Source organism: Bolinopsis microptera, chromosome 10 (genome assembly GCF_026151205.1).
Source record: "Bolinopsis microptera isolate Bmic1 chromosome 10, MBARI_Bmic_1.0, whole genome shotgun sequence".
NCBI lineage: Eukaryota > Metazoa > Ctenophora > Tentaculata > Lobata > Bolinopsidae > Bolinopsis > Bolinopsis microptera.
In genome coordinates, this window is record NC_087081.1 from 11,058,776 (window position 1) to 11,081,821 (window position 23,046).

Here is a 23,046-nt window from a genome sequence, read left to right on the forward strand (position 1 = left end):
AGCTACTGCTAGTGCCGGCTACTGCTAGCGCTGGCTAGCGCCACGTATAGAAATCGGCTCTAACTAATTCGCTCGCCCAAATTTTCACGTGCCGTTTTTATGGTTTTGCAGCCAAACAAAACGGTTTTACAGACACCCTAATCCCAACCTTAACCCTAACCCCGAAGCTATTCATAACCCTAACCACTATTAACCAATGTCTCTATTAACCAATGTAAACAGTTCTGCGTGAGAAATTCGAGCTAGCTTGCTCAGGCTAAATTGGCCAAATAAGCTCAGTGAAGCTAGCACTCACACAACACTTGCCACAAAGGTTTAGCTACCTGTTATTAACACTAGCAGGAACCCATTAACCCTAAAGTGGTGTCAAGACTTTAGGAGGCCGGATCAGTTTCCTGCCGCAAAGTCTCCCAGTGAAAATTATTATTACCTATTTAATTCACGTTTTTGACACCACTTGGAAGTCCGAATTTTGGGCACTAAAATTCTTATTTCTTGGCCAATTTTTTTCCCTGCTCTTGCCGAAGGCAAAAAGATCGTAGGGATCGGAATAAGTAATCGGGTTTGGATATATGAGGTGACCCTTTGTACCCAAGGCGTCGTCCTAGCGCCCAAAAACAATTACACTGCTCCTCCACCACGAAGAAATTGAATGTAATCAGTTTTCAGTATTTTTTTATTTTTCATAAAAATGTTGTAATCGATTTTGGAACTTACTTTCAAATAACGTGTTTCAAATAACTTGTTTCAAATAATTCATTTCAATAATTTGTTTCAAATAACAAGTTTCAAATAACAAGTTTCAAATAATTTGTTTCAAATAATTTGTTTATTTGGCAATAATGAATTATAGCCGGTCTGATTTAGAGTCGCCTAGAGCAGGTTAGTACTAGCCGGTTAGTAGCCGTCTACTAACCAGCTAGTACCCACCAGCCGGCTAGTGACCGCTTTTCAAGTGTCGGCTAGTAGCCGGTTTGGAACTAGAAGGTCCGCTTTAGAGCCGGCTAGTGACCGGTTAGTAGCCACTTGGTGGTTACTAGCCGGTTAGTAGCCGGTTAGTAGCCGGCTAGTGACCGCTTTTCAAGTGTCGGCTAGTAGCCGGTTTGGAACTAGAAGGTCCGCTTTAGAGCCGGCTAGTGACCGGTTAGTAGCCACTTGGTGGTTACTAGCCGGTTAGTAGCCGGCTAGCGACCGCTTTTCGAGTGCCGGCTAGTAGGTCCGCTTAAGAGCCGGCTAGTGACCGGTTAGTAGCCGGTTAGTAGCCACTTGGTGGTTACTAGCCCGTTAGTAGCCGGTTAGTAGCCGGCTAGTGACCGCTTTCTAAGTGCCGGCTAGTAGCCGGTTTGGAACCGGCTACTAGTAGGTCCGATTAAGAGCCGGCTAGTGACCGGTTAGTAGCCGGTTAGTAGCCACTTGGTGGTTACTAGCCGGTTAGTAGCCGGTTAGTAGCCGGCTAGTGACCACTTTCTAAGTGCCGGCTAGTAGCCGGTTTGGAACCGGCTACTAGTAGGTCTGCTTTAGAGCTCGGCTAATAGCCGGCTAGTGACCGCTTAGTAGCCGGTTAGTAGCCACTTTGTGGTCACTAGCCGGCTAGTAGCCGGTTAGTAGCCGGCTAGTGACCACTTTTCAAGTGCCGGTTAGTAGCCGGTTGTTAATGTGAAGTTGAGGAGCTGTTATTACAAAAGTGGCTACTAGCCGGTTAGTAGCCGGCTAGTAGCCGGTGTTCATATGGTACTGTGCAGGGACGTTGCATAGACGTTGCATAGACGTTGCATAGACGTTGCATAGACTGACCGTGCAGGGAGTGTGCATAGAGTGTTCATTGTGCAGGGACGTTGCATAGACGTTGCATAGACGGTTCTTTTGTTGTTGCACGGACGTTGCATAGACGTTGCATAGACTGTCAGGTGGTAAACGACCAACTTCCCTGAAAGAGTTGATATCTCCTAGGCAGCAAAGTTTTAAAAATGTACGTCTTGATAATGATTATTTTTACCTTAGTTTTCCGCCCTCTCCTAACTATGTAAACACAGAGAAAGCTTTTAGTCACTGTGCAGTTAAAGTATTTAATTCCTTGCCATACGACATAAGATCAGCTGAGTCAGTTACATCTTTCAAGACCAAACTTAAAACATACTTCTTTTCTCTAGCATTTGATTGATTTTGCATTTACATAGGTAAAATGAACTTGTCATGTCTAATTTTCAATTAAACTAAGCTCAGTTAATGTAAGAGCCGCTTTAGAAAGCACTGGAGTTTATCTCCAGGATTAAATTATATCGAGTTATATGATTTAGCTATAAGGCGGTTTATAAATGTTGTATTTATTTATTTATTTTTATATTACTGATAAACTCTCAGGATATAAATAAGGGCTAAGTGAATATATTGAAATTTGAATGATCGAAATGGTGCATTCTGCAAAGAGCAACTATGAAAAATTAAAATGTGAATTTACTGAATATTTTGAAATGGCTGCAACCCTACCAATTTTGTTAAGAGAGGATTCATGAAAACCAATTCAGTAACAACCAATCAGGATAAATTATGGCGAAGATAAAAAGTATGTCACATACATACAGAGTAGACTATAGAGGTATGAAGCATATGAAGGTTAGAAAACATAAAAAATCAGTATGGATGAGGACTCCATATCAATGAGGATTCCAAAAAACATAGTTGATGATCAAATTACGCATCGAAACAATTAACTAAATAGATTGATTAAGGAAATCAGAAATTCAACGTTAATGCTAACATACTGATGAATATTCCCCTAAAAAAATGAACTATTTTGCTTCAGCGCTAGATTTTCATACTACGGTGTACATTTTTTTAAATCGAGTAAAAATGTTTCGAACAGTATACAGATAATATCAGTCACTTTTGGACTGGGCTTGAGTGTAGAAAACCCTTACATCTGTGAATGCCCTGTCCAGCGGCGACCAGAATGATCTCGCACTGATGTCCAGTATTGCACCATTGTCTATTTGTTCCATTGGATAGTTTAAGTGTGTGAGGAACGGAGAGAAACTGAGGTTCTGTTTCAACATTTTTGTAAACAGTGGTTAGGAGTTCAGCTATTGTATCTCTGAGTGTATTGTGTCTAAATGAAACGCGTAATCCGATTTTGCAGGTTAGAGTATCAGTATGATAATTCTTATTGTTATTTTTTTGAAAACTGGCCAAAGGCCTAAATATTACATGTGGAGTGAGCTATGTGCCTCGCCGGGCGAAAGTAGTGGAAGTCCTTGCTGTACGGCAAGTTAAACAAGGAACTGAAACTACTAGGTTCCGTTCAGGCTCAACTCTACACCCATGTCAATATGTTCATTATATGCAAGCGCAAGCCTCTTGATTATATCAATCAATTACAATTCATTAACATTACCAATATTAAAAACTGTCCAAAATATCTAAGAAAGTATTCTCTAGCCAAAGGGCTCAATATTTAAATATAAATCTTCAATATTGTCTGGTTTATGTCGCAACTTGGGCCCTCTGTCCCCCCTTATATATTATCGAAATAACTGTTGTCTTTAATACCTCAAAGCGCAAGCGCTTTCTAAGATATGTAACTGAGTCTGAATATCGCTGACCCGTTGGAGATTCCATCTTTTGTGCAAGCTTTTTAATCAAGCGTTGCGCTTCGACTCCCATGCCTCCTGTTGTGGAGAAAACTAAAGGTGTAAAGCCTAAAGGAAGCTTTTTCCAATTCTAAGACCCTTGCATTATATGCTCTTTTCATCTCAGTCTCGTGAGCCAAATACATCATAGGAATTGGTTTAGCTGCGTTATTAGAAAGTTGGATTGTAGCGTGTTACTTAATTTGTTATATTAATCTATTGCTAGGGGAAAATTATTCAAACAATATACACATAATATAGCAATGACCCTTTTTTTTCATTTTTTTTTTCATGACCCTATATGCTATATAAAAATTCTTTAAAAATGGTACAAATTTTAAAAACTGAGGTATTAGTCTATTGCTTGCGATTTTATTTTTGGCTCATGTCCTGTTTAGGAAGCTGGAAAAAAGCACCGCGCACATGAACGGGTGATACTTGTAATCGATTTCAGATTTGGACTCGACGAGTCCAAATCGACGCGCGTTTTCATTCTTGGTAGGTTATAAACCTTCAATATGCGTGCCAGGTTGTAGAACTTCGCCGTTTGCGTTATCAATCAAGCCCGGTAATGTCGTACTCGATCAAGCCAGGTAATGTATTGTAGGTTTCGATTTATAACATAGTTTGTAGCGCGATGCACTACTGGGTCGCGCGCGCATCAAATAATGCTTCTCGCAACCACATATATATATATATACATATATATATATATATACATATATATATATATTCAACTTGTGAAACAAGCGCGTCACGCAGTACGCGTATACACATGGCTATGTAAAGGATGGCGTCGTTGCTTCTCCAGGAGGAAAATTTAAGTTTTGAGCTATTTATCGCAAAAAGTTTCATTTTGGGCCAAATAAAAGTTTGCAACTTTAACTTTGCAAATTCATGTCTTCTGATTGGCTGGATTGTGTTGTGAAAATTGACGGATGTTACACGTTTAAGTTTCTTCGAAGTATCGCGCGCGCGCTTTCTTCTTCACTTGTCCGAGGAAAGTGGGCTACAAAGTCAAAAGTAGCACACGCCGCGCGGGCTAATTCATTAATCATTAACAATGGACAACATGTTGACCATTGTTAATGATCTGGCCCGGCGCGCGCTACTTTGTAGCACTTGCCATAACATTTCCAATTTCGAGAAGAAAGCGGCACGCGCTACTTCGAAGAAATTTAGACGAGTAACATCCGTCAAACAACATGTGAAGCTGCACTGGCTAGGGTTTATTTAGAAAATATATATATATATAAATATATACCGGTTTTTTTGTCATACGTTGTATGACCCGCCGCGCACGAAGCTCCCCCTGTATCCCCTGTACCATAGTGAAACGACCGTGGGGGTCGCAACTTGACATACGTTGCATGCCACTTTTCGCGCGCCGCCGGTGGATACGAAACATGTATCAAGTCGCAACGTGATACAAGGTTTTTTGCAAAATGTCGTCTCGTAAATTTAAAATTAGCTCCCCAGGAGCTTGTCGCGCAATTTAATAATGTAGTATCTAGTAATGCTCTACTACTACTACTACTGGGTTTTATCGGTAGATCGGCGAGATGCGCCATTAGACTGCAGACTGGGCCTCGCCGAGCTTCGAAAGATTTGACATACGTTGCATGCCACTTTTCGATACGAAACATGTATCAACGAAAGATTGACATCGTGAATCAATCCAGGAGCACAATTTGTGAAGACGTAAATTTTGAGTTATCTATGAAAAGTTTTAATTTTGATTTTTATTTGGACCGAATAAAAGTTCGCAACTTTAATTTTGCGAATTCCTGTCAAGTGCTGATCCTTTGATTGCGGAATTGCGTTACGTGTTGATTCACGATGTCAATCCTTCGCATCTCGCCGATCTGCATACGTGGTTGCGAGAAGCATTATTTGATGCGCGCGCGACCCAGTAGTGCATCGCGCTACAACGTTACGTGCTGCTTGAACATTGGAATACGTCACTAGTCAGATCACGCATGCAATCACTATGTAACCTAATTTCGCGCGAGAACTCAAACCGGCTGTTAAAATAAATAAAAAAGCACCTTTACTGTTTACTTTTACTTTTAGCGAGCCCGCCAGCCGGTAAGGTTTTCTAGCTGGACCGCGCGCATTTTGATGCTTGCTAGTTTACTTTGTGTTAAGTTTAACGGGTGATACTCTTAAAAAATATGTCTCAAATTATTACAGAATCCATTAACGGGTGATACTCGTAAAATATTTGATTCAAATATTAAGACCGTCGACGAGTCCAACTACCGGCGCTCGTTTTGGTATATAATTATATACGGATACCTATAGTTATAGGTATTAGGTAGGTTATAAACCTACAAGATCCATGCTTAAACTAAAAGTTAACATATTGGCCGTATGTTGACCGTTTGTTAGGTGTTCAGTAATGGTAAACCTGGCTGCATACGTAAAAGTGCTAAATCTCAATGCCCAAGTCACACGGTGAATTAATATAAAAGCTAAAGCTAATTTATAGTTATAGCCGATCAGAGCAGGATTTAGGTTTTAGTTACACACTTACACTGTACTCGTGTACAATTGACGATTATATTAAATATGCTCTACTTCTAGCATAAAATAAAATCCCTATATTTAATTGAGATTCGAGTCTGAACGAAATCAACTGTTACGGGAATGTAAAAAATCCATAAAATATACTAATAATTGAAACATTTAAATTTTATACTGATTTTCGGACTTTTAATTTTATGTTTAAACGTTTATTGTGTTGGTGCCCCATTGTTCCAAAGTTCTGCAAGATCTCCCATGGTGTAGTTTCTTGAAGACAACTCCCTGAGCCGGTGTATAACGACACAGACGCCGCTCACCCAGAAAAAGAACAACAATCCCCACAGCAGACGACTCAACAGGGGGTTTCCTAGCAGACTTTCCTCGCGAGGGGAGATCCGTGAAGAGGGGGAGGTCTTCTGGTTGCCTAGCAACTTACGCATCTTGTAGTGTGGGTTAATGGACCGACGGTATAACCGCGATCCTGATCCTGTCAATACGACGGCTGACGAGAAGTTGCGTGATTTATTACTTGATATGCCGTTCAATGTTCTGCAGTTTTTTGCGGCGAATTCAGTATTTTGTGCGTCTTCGTTCATGTCTAGAAGCATTTTCTCCTCATCGTCAGTCAGTTCTTCCAAAATTGCCATGATAATTTGAAATGGATCTGAAAAAATGTTAACAAGTTACTGGATATGTATGATTTATAACAAGCCTGTGAATGAAGCTGAATGCTTTCAGTTTCACTCACGGAACGAACCCCCCCTTGATCCAGTCCTATAATTTCACTTAGCACTTAGGCTCTCGAAGTAACCGTCTGATTGATAAAAATGATAATAATAATATGGTTTAGGTTAGACATTAGAGTTACAGCTACCTTATTTATTTAATGTCCGGACCTTATTTGGACGGACATTAAATGAACGGACATAATTATGAACTGACATTAATATGAACGCTAGAAGGCACTCAAAACCATCAAAAATCCGAATTTTTTTCATTTTTTTAAACGTTTTTTTATTCCAGAAAATGATTTTTAAATCCATTTTTTATACAGTAAGTAAGAAAAGCAGTCGTTAAGCAGTAAAAATGTTAAAAGATGTGTACATGATCAGTGTTTAATATCGCATATCATCTTCATCAATTGGGTTTTCGTGCATGAAATAGTTCAACTTCAACGTTAAAAAATTAACCTTTAAAATTAACCAACGTTGGCCTATAAAACGTTTAAGAACTTTTCATTCACAATCTAAAATTAAATACAACGTTAAAACGCTGTTCAATTTTAAACGTTGCTCATATCAATTGGTTCATCTTTTTGGGCGTTCTTGTAGTGTTTTGTATCCCAGTTTCGACGTCTTTTCAGTTTCAACGAGTAAGCTAGAAACTTGATCTCTATTAATTCCAGACTTTCATAATGATCATTAGGCTCACAACAGCTGGAATAAAATAAGTTAACCTTCTTTCTGGCTCACTTGTGGGCTGCTTCAGAAGGCTATACTATATATAACTGTTTAATTGAATAATTGGAAGAGAATTCCATCAGGCCTAGCTGAACCAAGCGGGGAGTTGATACACCTTTCAGAAGCAAGAGCCACTTTGGTCTACTTGCTGTGAGGTGTCTCAGCTACGCCTACATGGGTTGGGGGTCCCCCCTTTTCTTTTCTTTTTGGCTTTGCTGTTTGGTCTGCACTGATCACCATTATTTAGGACTCGACATGATTTAGTGTTTTACAGTGTGGGAGCTTGGGAGTAACTCTTAGAGGGAATATCTTCGATAAGATTTGCAAGGGTTTTGCTTGACCGTCCTTTTTCCAGTTCCCGCTCTCATTAGCTATTCATCAAGAGCGCTTTTTCCATGGGATTTATTTTCGTTGACTCACATATTGCGTAGTCTGAACTCTGATAGTGATATCATTGTGGTAATTTAATTTACCAAAGCTGCAAGATTTTGCAGTTTTGAATTCCCGGGTGCAGATAATTATACAGACTTAAAATAGAATTAAAGTCGATGTACCAAGCGCTTAAGGGCCGTTGCAATCTATAAATCAATTTTATATTCGAGAAACTCTTTTGTCTCGTCTAATAGACAATTTCATTGGCAACACGATTTACCGTAATATATGTAGAGGCTGGAACAAGTTTGTAATGTTGGCGGGGACTAGCTCATGAACTATGTTGTTGAGTGCCATAATTTCGTTGACTTTTTCCGCAAAGTGCCCCTTGAAAACATCATATACTAGTAGAGTTTTCTGTGCCTCCGGCAGACCAAGGAGAACCTTTCCGTCGTTAACTTACGGCACAATAAAGTTCTCATAGTTGTCATATTCTGGACAAGAAGTTCGAATTTTTGAAAAAAATGCAACGGACTTTAACTTGGACGGACCTTAAATGAACGGACTTTATTCGAACGGACATTGAGATGAACGTTAAGGCCTCTAGCGTTCAATTAATGACCGTCCAAAGAAGGTCCGATAAGGTAGTTAAATAGGGTTAGGTCGGTGAAAATACGTGCAGCCAAAGTAAATCGATAGCAGATTGTATTCCTAGTGAAATACCACAACGGCGAATCTGTGGAGAGTGGGAGAAAACAGAAATATAGGAAACCAGCAAGAAAGCCGCAGAAGGTACCCCAGTAAATGTAGACGCCGAAATGAGAGTACCCGTGCAATTTAAAATATTCAGAACTCATAAGCTGCCCTCTGACAGCCGTTCACCATATCGATGTCAGGTTTAATGCATTTTCGGGTATTACTTCACGTTTGATAGTATTATTATCATTTATCAATTACGTAGAAGAACGTGTCATATGTATAAATCGTGGCAGTGGATGAATGCTAAATTATCAATCTTCCAGCTGCCAATCAGTCATTTGACAATCACATCATACATTTTTTCATTCACCACCGGAGACACGACGGATTAAAAATTCTCAATGCTAATCTTAGACAAATTAAAACGAATAGATTAAAAACTACTGGTTATCAGTATAATCCGTATTATGTTATAACATACGCAGTAATTGTAAAAATTAACATATTTTGTGAAACAAACCTCTGCAATTAATGTTATCAACTCAAGTTCATAACTATAATATTCTGATTTAACAGTTAACAACCTAACTTAAAGGATCGTTTTTTAAAGCTTCTCGATAAAAAACAGCTCTTCACTTAACGCAACTGATTTCTTGAACAAAATAGCAAATCTAAGTGAGTTCTCCAAGTTCTGACTTGTACTGATAAACTATCTTATCAATAAACGTGTTATAGTGAACCAATTTGCTCGTGGGGTTGATGGCCAAATATATGACGTCATCGATACACCCGTTAGGAACCGTCAGTCCTAAGTTAGACATCGTCTCTTTTACCTGCAACGTTGTAAACAATTAATAGTGATTTTTAAACGTTTCATTCAGTACAGTAAAACCCCGATTTACCCTACACCCCGATTTACCCTACACCCCGATTTACCCTACACCCCGATTTACCCTAAACCCCGATTTACCGTACAACTACTATTTTCCTTTCCCCGAACTGTACGGTAAATTAGGGTTTTACTGAACCACTGAAAGTACTAGTATTACTTGATTGATTTCGGGTAAAAAAAGACTGTTGACGGCTAAAAACATAGAATTTTAAGATCCGAATGATTGACAATTCATTTATTATGATTAACCTGAGAAGGAAGCAGTAGGCCAGAGTTTTCATGGTCGACAACAGCAAAGGCTCTTTTCATCATTTCCTCAACTTCCACCTCACTGTTAGCTGTGTTAACTGAGAAATTTGGGAATATAATTTCTCAGCCAGTTTTACTCATAGTTTAACATATAGTTTATAACATTAAAGAAAGATCTAAATTTGTATCCTAATCCTAAATCCAGTTACAATCGATACTTCGTGTATGATAACGACATTTCAAATTGCTTTACATTTGACGTTCGATCAAGGAAAGAATTACCATTAAGCACGATGTGTCCGATAGCGTAATCACCGGAAGAGACCACTTTAATCCGGTAAACTCCGGAATCTTCCGTAGAAGCGGACTTTATACGCGCTTGCGTGACATCTTTGTGGTGAGTTATTTTGAATTTTCTCCTGCCTGTAATAATTATTTTACTTGAAAATATTTATCATTTTATAATTATACTGATTTGCTTACAAGGTTTTTGTGTTTGATCCCGGAAGAAAATGACGACAAATTTGAAAAAGTTTTCAAGAAACGACTTACTTGGTGAAACTTCCTCGATTCCCCTCATCTTGAACCAATCCACTTTGGCCTTGCGTGGTTTATTCTCGATGATGGCTGCCATATTGACTCTGTCTCCTAGTTTGCAACATATCGGGGTCTGTTCCACGCGTATCCTCACTCTCCCATCTTCACAATCTGAGATATTCAGCTCATCTGAAACATGTGGCGCTCCAGAAATATGCAGAGGTATTTAAGAATATGCACTAATATGTAGGAAGAATTAATTTCTAGGATTAGCTGATTAGTATATTTTAGCAATTGTGCAATATCACAATATGCGAATTCATTACCCTGGGGTATTACGATAACGTTGAATTCCCCTCGACTACGTTTATATTTTCCCTCTACGTTCACAATCTCGCACTTGTAGATACCTGGTTGGGATTGATTGATCAGTTTACTAATTTACTAACTGATTGTCAAATTTGTCATCTTAATTATCCCAAATAGTTGATTTGACTCTATTTTTAAAAGTACAGAAGGTACAATAGTGCTATAACATGTGAAAAAAATCGCGACAAAATCATCAATTAACATTAAACAATGGTATTAACGTAATATACCTCTGTCCTCATAAATAACATTCCCTATTCTCAGAGCCAGATTGTCTTCTGAGAGACGGTACCTGCTGTTCTTACTCATTACACTCTCATCCCACTCTCCGTTAGGTCTCATCTTGTACCTGAAGAGAGAGAGAGATAGAGATAGAGAGAGAGAGAGAGAGAGAGAGAGAGAGAGAGAGAGAGAGAGAGAGAGAGAGAGAGAGAGAGAGAGAGAGAGAGAGAGAGAGAGAGAGAGAGAGAGAGAGAGAGAGAGAGAGAGAGAGAGAGAGAGAGAGGGAGAGAGAGAGAGAGAGAGAGAGAGAGAGAGAGAGAGAGAGAGAGAAAGAGAGGGGTACGGTAATAATGTCTACTATATTTCTGAGTAAACTAGGTAGCTTATATGTAACCAGGTAACCAGGTAACCAGGTAACCAGGTAACCAGGTAACCAGGTAACCAGGTAACCAGGTAACCAGCTAACCAGGTAACCAGGTAACCAGGTAACCAGGTAACCAGGTAACCAGGTAACCAGGTAACCAGGTAACCAGCTAACCAGGTAACCAGGTAACCAGCTAACCAGGTAACCAGGTAACCAGCTAACCAGGTAACCAGGTAACCAGCTAACCAGGTAACCAGGTAACCAGGTAACCAGCTAACCAGGTAACCAGGTAACCAGGTAACCAGGTAACCAGGTAACCAGGTAACCAGGTAACCAGGTAACCAGGTAACCAGCTAACCAGGTAACCAGCTAACCAGGTAACCAGGTAACCAGCTAACCAGGTAACCAGCTAACCAGGTAACCAGCTAACCAGGTAACCAGCTAACCAGGTAACCAGCTAACCAGGTAACCAGCTAACCAGGTAACCAGGTAACCAGGTAACCAGGTAACCAGGTAACCAGGTAACCAGGTAACCAGGTAACCAGGTAACCAGGTAACCAGGTAACCAGGTAACCAGGTAACCAGGTAACCAGGTAACCAGGTAACCAGGTAACCAGGTAACCAGGTAACCAGGTAACCAGGTAACCAGGTAACCAGGTAACCAGGTAACCAGGTAACCAGGTAACCAGGTAACCAGGTAACCAGGTAACCAGGTAACCAGGTAACCAGGTAACCAGGTAACCAGGTAACCAGGTAACCAGGTAACCAGGTAACCAGGTAACCAGGTAACCAGGTAACCAGGTAACCAGGTAACCAGGTAACCAGGTAACCAGGTAACCAGGTAACCAGGTAACCAGGTAACCAGGTAACCAGGTAACCAGGTAACCAGGTAACCAGGTAACCAGGTAACCAGGTAACCAGGTAACCAGGTAACCAGGTAACCAGGTAACCAGGTAACCAGGTAACCAGGTAACCAGGTAACCAGGTAACCAGGTAACCAGGTATAAACTAACCAGGTAATTTCCCACAACTCCTCCTCCAAACTGTCCAGCTCTAGATCACATACAAGGTGACAGAACTCGTCCCCCAATATTGCAACTACTTCCGGATTGTTGGCCTTTATCACATCTACAGGGATTACACGTGGTTAGTAATACACTGTGTTCAAACATTACAATCTTGAGTCAAAACATATCAATCAGCTGATTGTATAATGCTGATTGTATAACCAGAATATCAGATCGTCTCAAGCAATCATAGTGACCACTCACTGATGATGTGGTCGACCCTAATGATTTGGTCCATAACTTTCAGTTGATTGGCATATAAACTATGGAGTTCCTTGCTCAAGTAGTTCAGCAAAGCAGAGCCTCCGGGCTTCTAGATAGCACGTGCTGGCAAAGCTTCACAATTTAATATCTTTATTGTCCACTTTTGTTTGAGAAGCTCAACCGATACTTAGTGGACTATGATTAAACATTAACAAATTGTAGCTTTCTTGGCAACTTGATCTATTGTTTCTGCTTGCTCTTGTTGAATCAAAGGGAACTTAAGGAATTAAGGGCAGCAGTCTTACACAAATATGTCAATGTGTGCCCTGAAGTCTAAATGCTAAACCCATTTCACACCAGCTAATGGACAAACAAAGATCTGACAAATTCCTAATATACCATGAATTAAAGTTGCCAACTTTAAGAACAATAACCTTATATAAGCCACTTGAAGTCAAATCTTCTCATGAGCTCTTACCCCTCAAAATTGTGTACAATTCTGATGAGAGTTACGCGATTTATCAAGGGTGTGTAGTGGTTAAATTGTCAGGTTTTTATAATAATGGTAGCTGGCAGCAGTATTATAATTATCTAATTAAACTCACTGGGGGACCGGCAGATATCCCCTATCTGTAGTTTCTTGAGATCGTTAGGGTCTGATACGCCAGGTCGAGCAGGTAGAGGTAGTCTGACCCTCCAGCAGGACCTGATACTCTGACAGCCCGGTCCACAAGTTGTCTTCTGAAAATGTTTTACAAACTTTTCAAATTATTACAATGTTAAACTTCTGGTTAACATCATCATAGCTGGATCGAATGAATGTTTAACTTTTAATAATGTCATTAAAATCATCAAAAAGATGTTTTGAAAATATACAGTATTGAGTATTTGAAGTATGGCTCATCTTAAATTTGAACGGTTTTAAACTATGAACAGTGAATAACCGGGGTAGAATTTCGTCGTGGCCCGTTTTAAGGGGAAATCAACCATATAATATAAAAATCCTCACCAGCAAATCGATAACTTGAAGCTGCACCATTCTGCAATTATCGCGAGGACTCCGTAAGAAAACAGAAATTACTGAGCCAAAATTCTAAACCATGATTCAAGCTGTCTCTAGAAGCTGAATAATGATTACTATAACACTCTCAACGATATGACGTCTTCTAAGTAGCATTAACTATGGACAAGATTCTTACAGAAAAAGGGCGAGGTAAGGGTAATACAACTGACAGACTGCATGCAGCACAATATAAAGAAATGTCACTGCTAAGCCACCCTCACCCCCGCTTATTATTGGAGACTTTGCAGATTATTACACGATGTCATATGATGCAGCAGGGGTGTAGTTATTGGATGTTAGCCAAATAATTTCTCAATATGAATTATAGGGGTTTAAATTCTGATCAATGGTACTGGTTCTATAATGAGAACCTAATGAGCGTTAATACGCTGATTACAAGATTATGTGAATCCAAAAGTTGTGAGTTTTGCAACTGACTGACAAGTTCTGATTTTTAAAAGCTGGATTATTACAACGTGACCTTGACTAATTGAGCGTGGCACAGTTAAACCATTTTCAGGCCACAAGTGACTTTCGCTTTCCGAAATTCCGCGGATAACCAAGAATTTCTTAGCTGAGACTCATGATATTTTTGTAACGCCTGGCAGACAATTTCCGAAATTATTGGAATTATTTTCTGCCTGCAGGATAAAGTCTTACAACTACAAGTGGTTAACCGAATGATTTGCACTTATCATTTTGTTCTGTAAGTTTAGAGCGGGTTATTTAGTTAGTACGCTACTTTACTAACCACAAATTGGACAATTTTGTCTGTGACTTGAAAGTTATTGTGATAATACTGTTTACATATTGGTGATTATATGTTTACATTATTGAGTATTAGTCGACATATAACCAGGTAACTCAATAACTATAAAATCAGCTAAATTTATCCAGCTTCGCCGAAAAAACACTCATTATCGTGCCAATTACACTCAATAGCTAAGTTGCTGTTATTAAGTTTTAAGAGAGAGTTAAATGTGTGAGTGAAAATAGTTAAATTGAGGTTTGTGTAACCATGTCTCACTCTCTACATTGATGATGGTAAATGTTACATTTTATTGCTGTTGTTAATTTATTTTAATGGCTTTATAGTTGTTTCGATTGATGCTTTCGATCTGTAATTTTCAAGATTTCAACAGACTTATAAAGCTAATAAGTGAAAGAAACTTTCACCCTGCAACCGACTTGGAACATCGTATACAGAAAATATAGCAAGAAGCGTTTAGAATCTGCAATTCTGTTCAGACCATGGTGGAAAAGAAAAGAAACCCTCTCGTGAAATTTTGTAGAAGGTTCTTCTGTACAGTTACCACCGTGAGTAATTACATTTTATTAGCTTTATATGTGATAAACCTTGTATGTTTATCCAATTTCTTCGTTCCTAGAGCCAATCAGTTGTAATATTTTATAACAAAATGACTATTTTCAGATGATAAGCTTTATAACACTCTGTCTGACTGTTATCTACAACGCTGGAAATCTGAAAACATTTTTCTTCGAGGTGAACTGAACATCCCTTTAAAGTTTAAAAGCACTATAATATGTTCATTCATTGATCTGATTACCTGGGGACCTCAGGCTATCATGTTCATGAGATTAGGCGGAATGACAGGCTGAGCGCGGCCCAGTATGAGTAATGATCTGAATATGATTTATTTAAAATTAACTATGTTGAACCGACTTCAGTTCAGACCATGGTGGTCCGTACATTGAATTTCAGCCCATCGAATTGTGAGTGGCCAGTAAAATCATTTTACCTTTTCGCAAAACTAAGTTCAGACCGCAGTAAATGAATTTTAGCTAATTCTTATTCTCAACCCATTTCAGCAATCCTCGCTAGCTCAACCAATGTTCTACATTATAATCTACAGCTCTGTTCTCCTAATATGCACCTGCTTACTCTCCCTAACGTTAGTGCTTTCCAAAACTCTCTTTATTTCCTCTTAAAAAATTAATTTTCTAAAAATCTCCGAAATTAAACATTTCCCAGAATATCCTAATCCTAACTTCTCAATGTTGCAGCTCTGAATCCGATTGTCATACTGTACTACCGTTGTCGTGGTAAATAAGTATTTTAACTTGTACTGTGTATCGCCTACCTGCAGAAGCAGTAAAGTTCAAACAGTTCTTGTGTATTTTCTCAAAGTTCATATAACACTTTAGTGTGGTACCGTGTGCGAACCTGTGGGTTCTAACTACCTGTCTCATGATCTGCAGTTCCGGCTTCATCATCAGCGAGCTATCACAATGTAATTATACTCTTTATTTACTTTAGTAAACTGTAAATTAACTTTATATAATGCTGTTAACTTTAGCAACTCGTTATATTACGTCGGACAACGAAATACTTTACTTAAAGTCCACATACACTGTGAGACTAAATAGGCTTCTCCGTTCAAAATGACGCGTTAAAATGTGCCCACGATCCCAGGGCCCAGAGGCTCACATTTGCATATGTGACCCTCAGGGCCCTAGGGGTCATGGGCATATTACAACGCTTAATTTTCAACCTTAAAACTCAAACTCCCTTTCTTTAAAGAAAAAGAAAAGAAACCCTTTTTTCCCCAGACACCTCAAAGTACGACTTGGAAAAGCCAGAGTTTGAGATAGACGGCTACCTGATCACGTGGTTGGTAATGGTGTTCCTGTCAACCTTGCTCTCCTTGATCTGCTGTATCATGGCTGTTCAGTGTCAGAGACACCTGCTCTATCTGCTGCTAACCAGGTCTGGAAATAGAAATTCTGCAAATGGAAATGGAAATTCGGCAAATGGAGGTGGATATGGAGGTGGAAATAGAAATGGAAATGGAGGGACTGTTCATTCTGGTGATAGTGGTGCTGCCTATTTTAACCGTGAGTATGATCTAACTATTATATATCTGATATATTGCAGTTTTAATTGCACGAAAAAGAACTTTACTGATTTTCATGAAAGTGTATGACTTTTTATTTTACGATTTTCGAGTCGTAACGTTTATGATTAAGACCATTTTTGAATCCTCAGAAAACACCAATGGCTTTGTACGGTCATCTGACCTGAACTTGGATCAATTGGGACGAACCCTGCCAAAGTCAAGGATGGGGACTTTGAGGGACAGTCATGTGGACTACACAACCTACATGTAGATTATAGACTCATTAGATTCAGTAGTAGACTCGGAAACTGATATTCGAGATGTATGCTGTTAACTTGAACACTTTCTGAAGACAGTACGAGTGCAGAATCGATATCGATACAATCAAGCCGATAAAGATAATTAGTACATGATATACACTGTACAGTGTACAGTAGATCTGGCTTGAAATATTTTTGTGAAGACAATATTTCTCTCTGATTTCAAGTCCTGGCATAGTGTTTATGATTTCTGGAATGAAAACTTACCATAAATTTATTGACAAATTGTTTCCCTCCTAGTTCATTTAGCTTATTAACTTGAATTACATTTCAGTACGTATCTAATATTCATCTTAAATTTACAAAAATTGTATTATTGTTGCAAGATATGGACTGTAAATGATGTTTGGAGTGTATTTGTCTTATAATTGTTTAATCGAATTATTCGCTGGAAATAAAGATCGGTGAAAACCTTAGAACTCTCCCGAAAAATAGGCAACAATTTGCCGGCAGCTTAACAGTTCAAATCCCGCAGAATTATCCCGAATTATACTGCAAAACTGATCGGACCCGCCTCGTAACAGATTCGCAGAATATTAGGACGTCTATAAGAAATTACATCTTTCAATATTTCTTATTAAAGTATTAAGTTACTTTGCAACGCTTCAATCAATCTGAAAATCGTGTAAAATATTGACCGAGAGTAACATGCCGTCCCCGGGCTCATTGGTACTTAGTATTATATGAAGTAAGGTCAGGCCTGACACCCGACAGTGTCGTTTTTCCGAGCATCACGAGAATCAATTTTGATTTTATTCGCTGTTTCTCGACCTTTTAGTTTCACTAAAGTGTAATCGCTCAGCCATGACCCACTAAGAGTTATACACAACCACTACTAGGAGTTATACACAACCACTACTAGGAGTTATACACAACCATGGAGCGTACTATCTGGCAGTAATTATTGTTGTGTTTCATCCAATAGAATAACTATACTGTGTACTAATAATGCCGAGCTGCTTGTAGCAAGCCGGATCACGGAATTATGAGAGTGCGGCGTCGCTGGGAGGTTCATTGAGGTGAGGATGTTAATATTAATAATATCAAATCATTGATATCAGACAAAAAATTAGTTTGATAACAGCAATGAAATAGCCTGTAAGGACCCTACAAAGTGAAGGCTTTTACAATAAATCTAATTTATCGAGTTCTTCATCATGTTTTGCAGCTTTGCCAAGTCATTGTATAATATAAGACGGCCTTGTCAAATGGTCCCTGGATGTTAATTAGTATTTGTCTAAACTATAATTTACTTTTTTTGTACGGAAGGGGAGGAGGGGAGATTTAACTAAAAGTAAATTGTAATAGCATAATGTGAGTAATAGGAACTAGAGTTAAATTTGGTGACCGATTTAGCTGTTTTGTTGTTATTGTGACGTTACTGCTGTCCGCTATCACATATGATAGTATTAGTACCATGATTACAGTGTCCAAGAGTAATAAATCTGAATTTATAAAATTCAAGAATAGAAATTGTTTAACTGACTCGCTTTTGATGCAAATTACGAACTAAACCAATTCCTGACGCACCACAATTTCCCCGAATATCAGCTATTATATGAATAAAACTGTTTCTTGACAAAATATGCTCATCGTGCATGGCCTTGATTTCCCAAATAGAATTTGTAGAGAGAACGGCATTTTTAAAAATCGTACTTTGAAAATTGATTATTTGATTCAATAATCATGAATTCAGCTGAGGTTATTTCTAAAATAATTGAAACTGTCAATTAGTCATGGTTAAATGTTTATATCAACAGAGAGCACGAACCAGTTTCGTTGCAACTTGATTAATACAAGTTGTAGAGGGATCATGGAATAAAAACGGGGGGATCTTAAATTTAATTATATCGCTATTGATTAGCTGATGATTTGCAACAACCTCACCACTCCTTCAAGATAAATTCAGATTGTGTCTGATTTGATTCAGTAAGGACGTTAGGACCCTACTCTAATATGAGGAAGTAATTTACACGTTACGACATCTATGAACTAATGATCGGTGCAGATAATTACCAAGAATAATCTGTTCCGATAATATCTCCATAATAGCTAAAATCTCAATGAATAATGCATATTCATAATTAAATTCCGGAAACGTCAAAGGCTTGAGACTCATTGAAATCACGAGGGCCGTACGGGTAAACGGTGTCTCAGACGGATATCAAGGGATATTCGTGTGGGTTACCAGGGGCTGTATATTGAAAAGTTTGCTCGGTTGCCAACTCCAAGATTTGTTTATTTATTGAATGAAGTTTTCATAATGCTTTGATCTTTAAGCTATCGCTTCAGATAGGTTTTTAATCGTTTGATTAGTAATTTTGTAATTATATGGTTTTGGGGCCCAAGTAGTACAGTCAAAAGCTGTAGAATATCTGCACGATGTGAGAAGCATTTTTCAAAACTTAGGAATAACGTTATAAACCAGTTATCTAATTAAATACTTAAAAAATTTGAAGACCTTTGTTCTCAGAATAAAAATTCTCGGTTTTACAAGTCTCTCTGCTTTGGTGCCTTATTTAGTATTATCACACCACTTTATTATTACTTTGATGTTCCATATACTAGGACACAGTGAAACTATCGGACTACGGTGTAATTGTATGGGGACTTACCACTCCTGACTCCATGGAATCATTAAAATATATTGACTCTGTCACATCGTTTCCTCAAATCAATTGTTACATATATATCTCAGTAATTGTGCTACATTTTTGTTTCATACATATTGTAGGGTGTGTCTTTCGAGCAAAATTTGGTTTACATGCAAATTCTGTGGTTTTAATATTAAATTCTAGCTTAATTAAAGTAAGGGCTAAGAAAATATAGGTACCCACTATCAGGTAAATGTAAAAGCTTGTATGGTATTTTGATATACTTTTAAAGTCTGAAATAACCACACAATTCAACCAATCAAATCAAGTAGAACATTCGGACTCATTGAATATAAGGGTCAAGGGACTAACCTGGGGAACCCAGGCTTAGTGTTATAAACACTACGATATGCAGCGGAATGACAGGCTGAGCGCAACCAATTAAAAAGTTAATAAGGGTGGCAATTAGCTTGTTGTTTCTAGGGAAACATAAAATCATGAAAGTAAACTCTAATGGAAATAATTCCATGTTTTCACTCGTGTACATCTTTAACTGTACTTAATTTTGAATATACAAATAATTTTACTTATCGATTATGTACTTTGGCTTACCCCATTAGGGACGACGAGTTTTAAAGTTTGCCGATTTTGATGCCGTTTAACACACTAGGTCACTTTACAGCAAAAATGAGATATCCAAAAAAGCTAATCTGTATCTCGTTTACTTTAAAAGATACAGCTATGGTCGCATACGACCCACTCGTCCGGGTCGCAAACGACCCATCACGGTTTTTTCGGCTTTAACTTCTGAAACAAAGACGTTAGGATAAAATAAAAACTGTAGCATAAGTTAAAAACATATGGTCAATACTGTGTAACTCTAACTTTTTAAAAATAAAGAATTTGGGTCATTAACGACCCACTCGGCTCACTTGCTTATTATTACATATGTCCATGTAACTTCTTGAATTCAGCCTAAAGCATGACATCATAAGTTCAAAATCGCCTCTCAGCAAGTGATAATTATCATAAACTGCGAAAAATCGGTTAAATGGGTCATTAGCGACCCACTAGGACCACAAAATTGATTAATTAAATATAATGTTGTCAAACTTTTACAAATATTAGTATAAAAACATGTTATATCTTGGTCATTACTCCTGTACGTTGATTTAACTTTTAAAATCGATCAACTGGGTCAATAACGACCCACTCGGAAGTTGAACCACCTCATCAATTATTATCAGTATCATGCTGTTCCACCTTCAAGAAAGACACTCGTAGGTCTTAATTCCACGCAAACCACGGGTGGCTGACTACTAGCCCTTCTGAGATCTGGAGTCTCACGGTAATCTGCAGATCACGTCACCCAATGACTGACGAATAATGGGCAGAATTGGATAGATAGGTAGGTGAGTTTATCAGCTGTTAGTACACGACCGTAATGTCGTGAGACAGCAAACAACATGCCTATCTTTTCCCGATTCCTAGAACGTCCAAGAAGAACTATACAACTGCTGGATTCAGATTTCAGATGGCTGCATCTACTCTCTTCTGTCTTCGCAGCTCCCTTTCTTTACTTCTTAGGGGCCGTTCATATATTACGTAATCACTTATTGGACAATTTTTACGCCCCCCCGGCCCCCCCCCCCACCACATAGCTATTATGTCAAAATTACACAAGCTTAATCATTTGGAAACTCCCCTCCCTCTCGGCCGATTACGTAATACTTGTTTTCGTTTTGAAAGCTGCCTCGTTGTTGTGGGATTTGTTACCCAAAACGAGGTAGTTGTCTGAGAGATTGCTGGTTGCAGCACCGCCAGCCAAATGGGGGGGGGGGGGGGGGGGGGGGGGGGGGGGGCTTTTTCCTTGTCCTTCTTCACAGAGCTGTAGATGTAGCCATCTGAATGCAGCAGTTGTTATTCTCGTACTTTCTAGGAATGAAAAAAACATATTGGCATGTTGGATTAGAATATGCAATTTGACCACTCGTCTTTCAGTATTTACCCAAGGTTACATGATATCTCGTATACTTCGTTCAGGGGATTTTTCTTGAGTGACATGATCTGATCACCGTGGGACCCTGGGTCTCAAGCGGTGGGTTGTAGCAGGTCGTTTACCAAGATTCGAAATTGACGAAAAAGGTAACAGAATCTAATAAGCAACAACAACAGCATGGCTATTACCTAGCAAGTTAGGAACGAGGGCCGATTCCTTTTCTTTTGCGGCACGGCCACGGTCCTTTCGGTACAGATTTCCACGCACCATAGTATTATAGTCAGGACGCAACTCCAGGCATATGCAGTAGTGTTATTCTCGCAGCTCTTTGATAAGTGATGACGGCCCTTCAGTTGGCCCTGGATCTCAGAAGGGCTAGTAGTCAGCCACCCGTGGTTTGCGTGGAATTAAGACCTACGAGTGTCTTTCTTGAAGGTGGAACAGCATGATACTGATAATAATTGATGAGGTGGTTCAACTTCCGAGTGGGTCGTTATTGACCCAGTTGATCGATTTTAAAAGTTAAATCAACGTACAGGAGTAATGACCAAGATATAACATGTTTTTATACTAATATTTGTAAAAGTTTGACAACATTATATTTAATTAATCAATTTTGTGGTCCTAGTGGGTCGCTAATGACCCATTTAACCGATTTTTCGCAGTTTATGATGATTATCACTTGCTGAGAGGCGATTTTGAACTTATGATGTCATGCTTTAGGCTGAATTCAAGAAGTTACATGGACATATGTAATAATAAGCAAGTGAGCCGAGTGGGTCGTTAATGACCCAAATTCTTTATTTTTAAAAAGTTAGAGTTACACAGTATTGACCATATGTTTTTAACTTATGCTACAGTTTTTATTTTATCCTAACGTCTTTGTTTCAGAAGTTAAAGCCGAAAAACCGTGATGGGTCGTTTGCGACCCGGACGAGTGGGTCGTATGCGACCGCAGTTAGTAAACAGCGTCTAGCTCTGTTTGTGAACATCAGATTATCACGGGCTTTTCATATGTCTCAAGGAAATCGTTGCCCGCAACTTTTTGTCCTCAACAAAATAAGCCTACATAAAGTTTTAATGTCCCAATCAAGGCAAGAAGTAAAGTAAAATATTTTCCAATTATGACGACTAATTAGCCTAATTATTTAGTTGTTAGTAATTAATTGGGTCTCGACTGGAAAGTCAATAATGTAGCCCAATAAATTTTGAGCATATGTGCGAAAGATTCGTTGCGTTTAGTATTATGGTTTGTCCTCTATAGCCTCTAGAAAAGGTGGGTCGTAAACGACCCTATCGTCCCTAATGGGTTACGCACACTTGACACTTTTGTCTAATTTCTCATATCTATGAAGGTGTTCTGGACTCTCGGTAGCTCAAAAAAACACAGGAGACCATTTTGGTATTTTGGACTGTTACCCTTTCCCTTTCCTTCGTATTTTCCTTATTTGGTGAGCATGAGTGGCGACGCGATGTTTTAATTAATTGAAATATTGATTGATCAACTCTCTGGCCGGCCACGCATATGCGGATATATGTATTTGATTTGATTTGATAGTAAGAAAGTATGAATTATCGTTTGAGGCAAATGAATAAAATGTGTTTATGGTCGGAACAGACGGTCC

The 23,046-nt window shown here is 38.7% G+C and overlaps 3 protein-coding genes across 3 annotated transcripts in view; 2 read left to right on the plus strand and 1 right to left on the minus strand.

Annotated features, from left to right (window-relative positions):
• Positions 1 to 817: 817 nt before the first annotated feature.
• LOC134822389 (uncharacterized) overlaps positions 818 to 23,046 on the plus strand; it is a 61,502-nt gene continuing 39,273 nt past the window's right edge. The window contains exon 1 of the mRNA XM_063833416.1: positions 818 to 828. The gene's annotated coding sequence lies outside the window, so the exon portion shown is untranslated. The remainder of the gene's footprint in view (positions 829 to 23,046) is intronic.
• LOC134822075 (uncharacterized) lies at positions 9,266 to 13,657 on the minus strand. The gene is made up of 9 exons (XM_063832931.1): positions 13,597 to 13,657; positions 13,193 to 13,328; positions 12,330 to 12,444; positions 10,961 to 11,079; positions 10,688 to 10,771; positions 10,377 to 10,532; positions 10,107 to 10,247; positions 9,825 to 9,922; positions 9,266 to 9,516 (listed from the first exon to the last, which is right to left on the minus strand). Exons 1-9 carry the CDS (start codon positions 13,624 to 13,626, stop codon positions 9,355 to 9,357), a joined length of 1,041 nt encoding a protein of 346 aa, XP_063689001.1. The 5' UTR covers positions 13,627 to 13,657; the 3' UTR covers positions 9,266 to 9,354.
• Positions 12,806 to 17,183, plus strand: LOC134822076 (uncharacterized). The gene is made up of 6 exons (XM_063832932.1): positions 12,806 to 14,967; positions 15,083 to 15,154; positions 15,481 to 15,563; positions 15,817 to 15,902; positions 16,222 to 16,506; positions 16,658 to 17,183. Exons 1-6 carry the CDS (start codon positions 14,902 to 14,904, stop codon positions 16,777 to 16,779), a joined length of 714 nt encoding a protein of 237 aa, XP_063689002.1. The 5' UTR covers positions 12,806 to 14,901; the 3' UTR covers positions 16,780 to 17,183.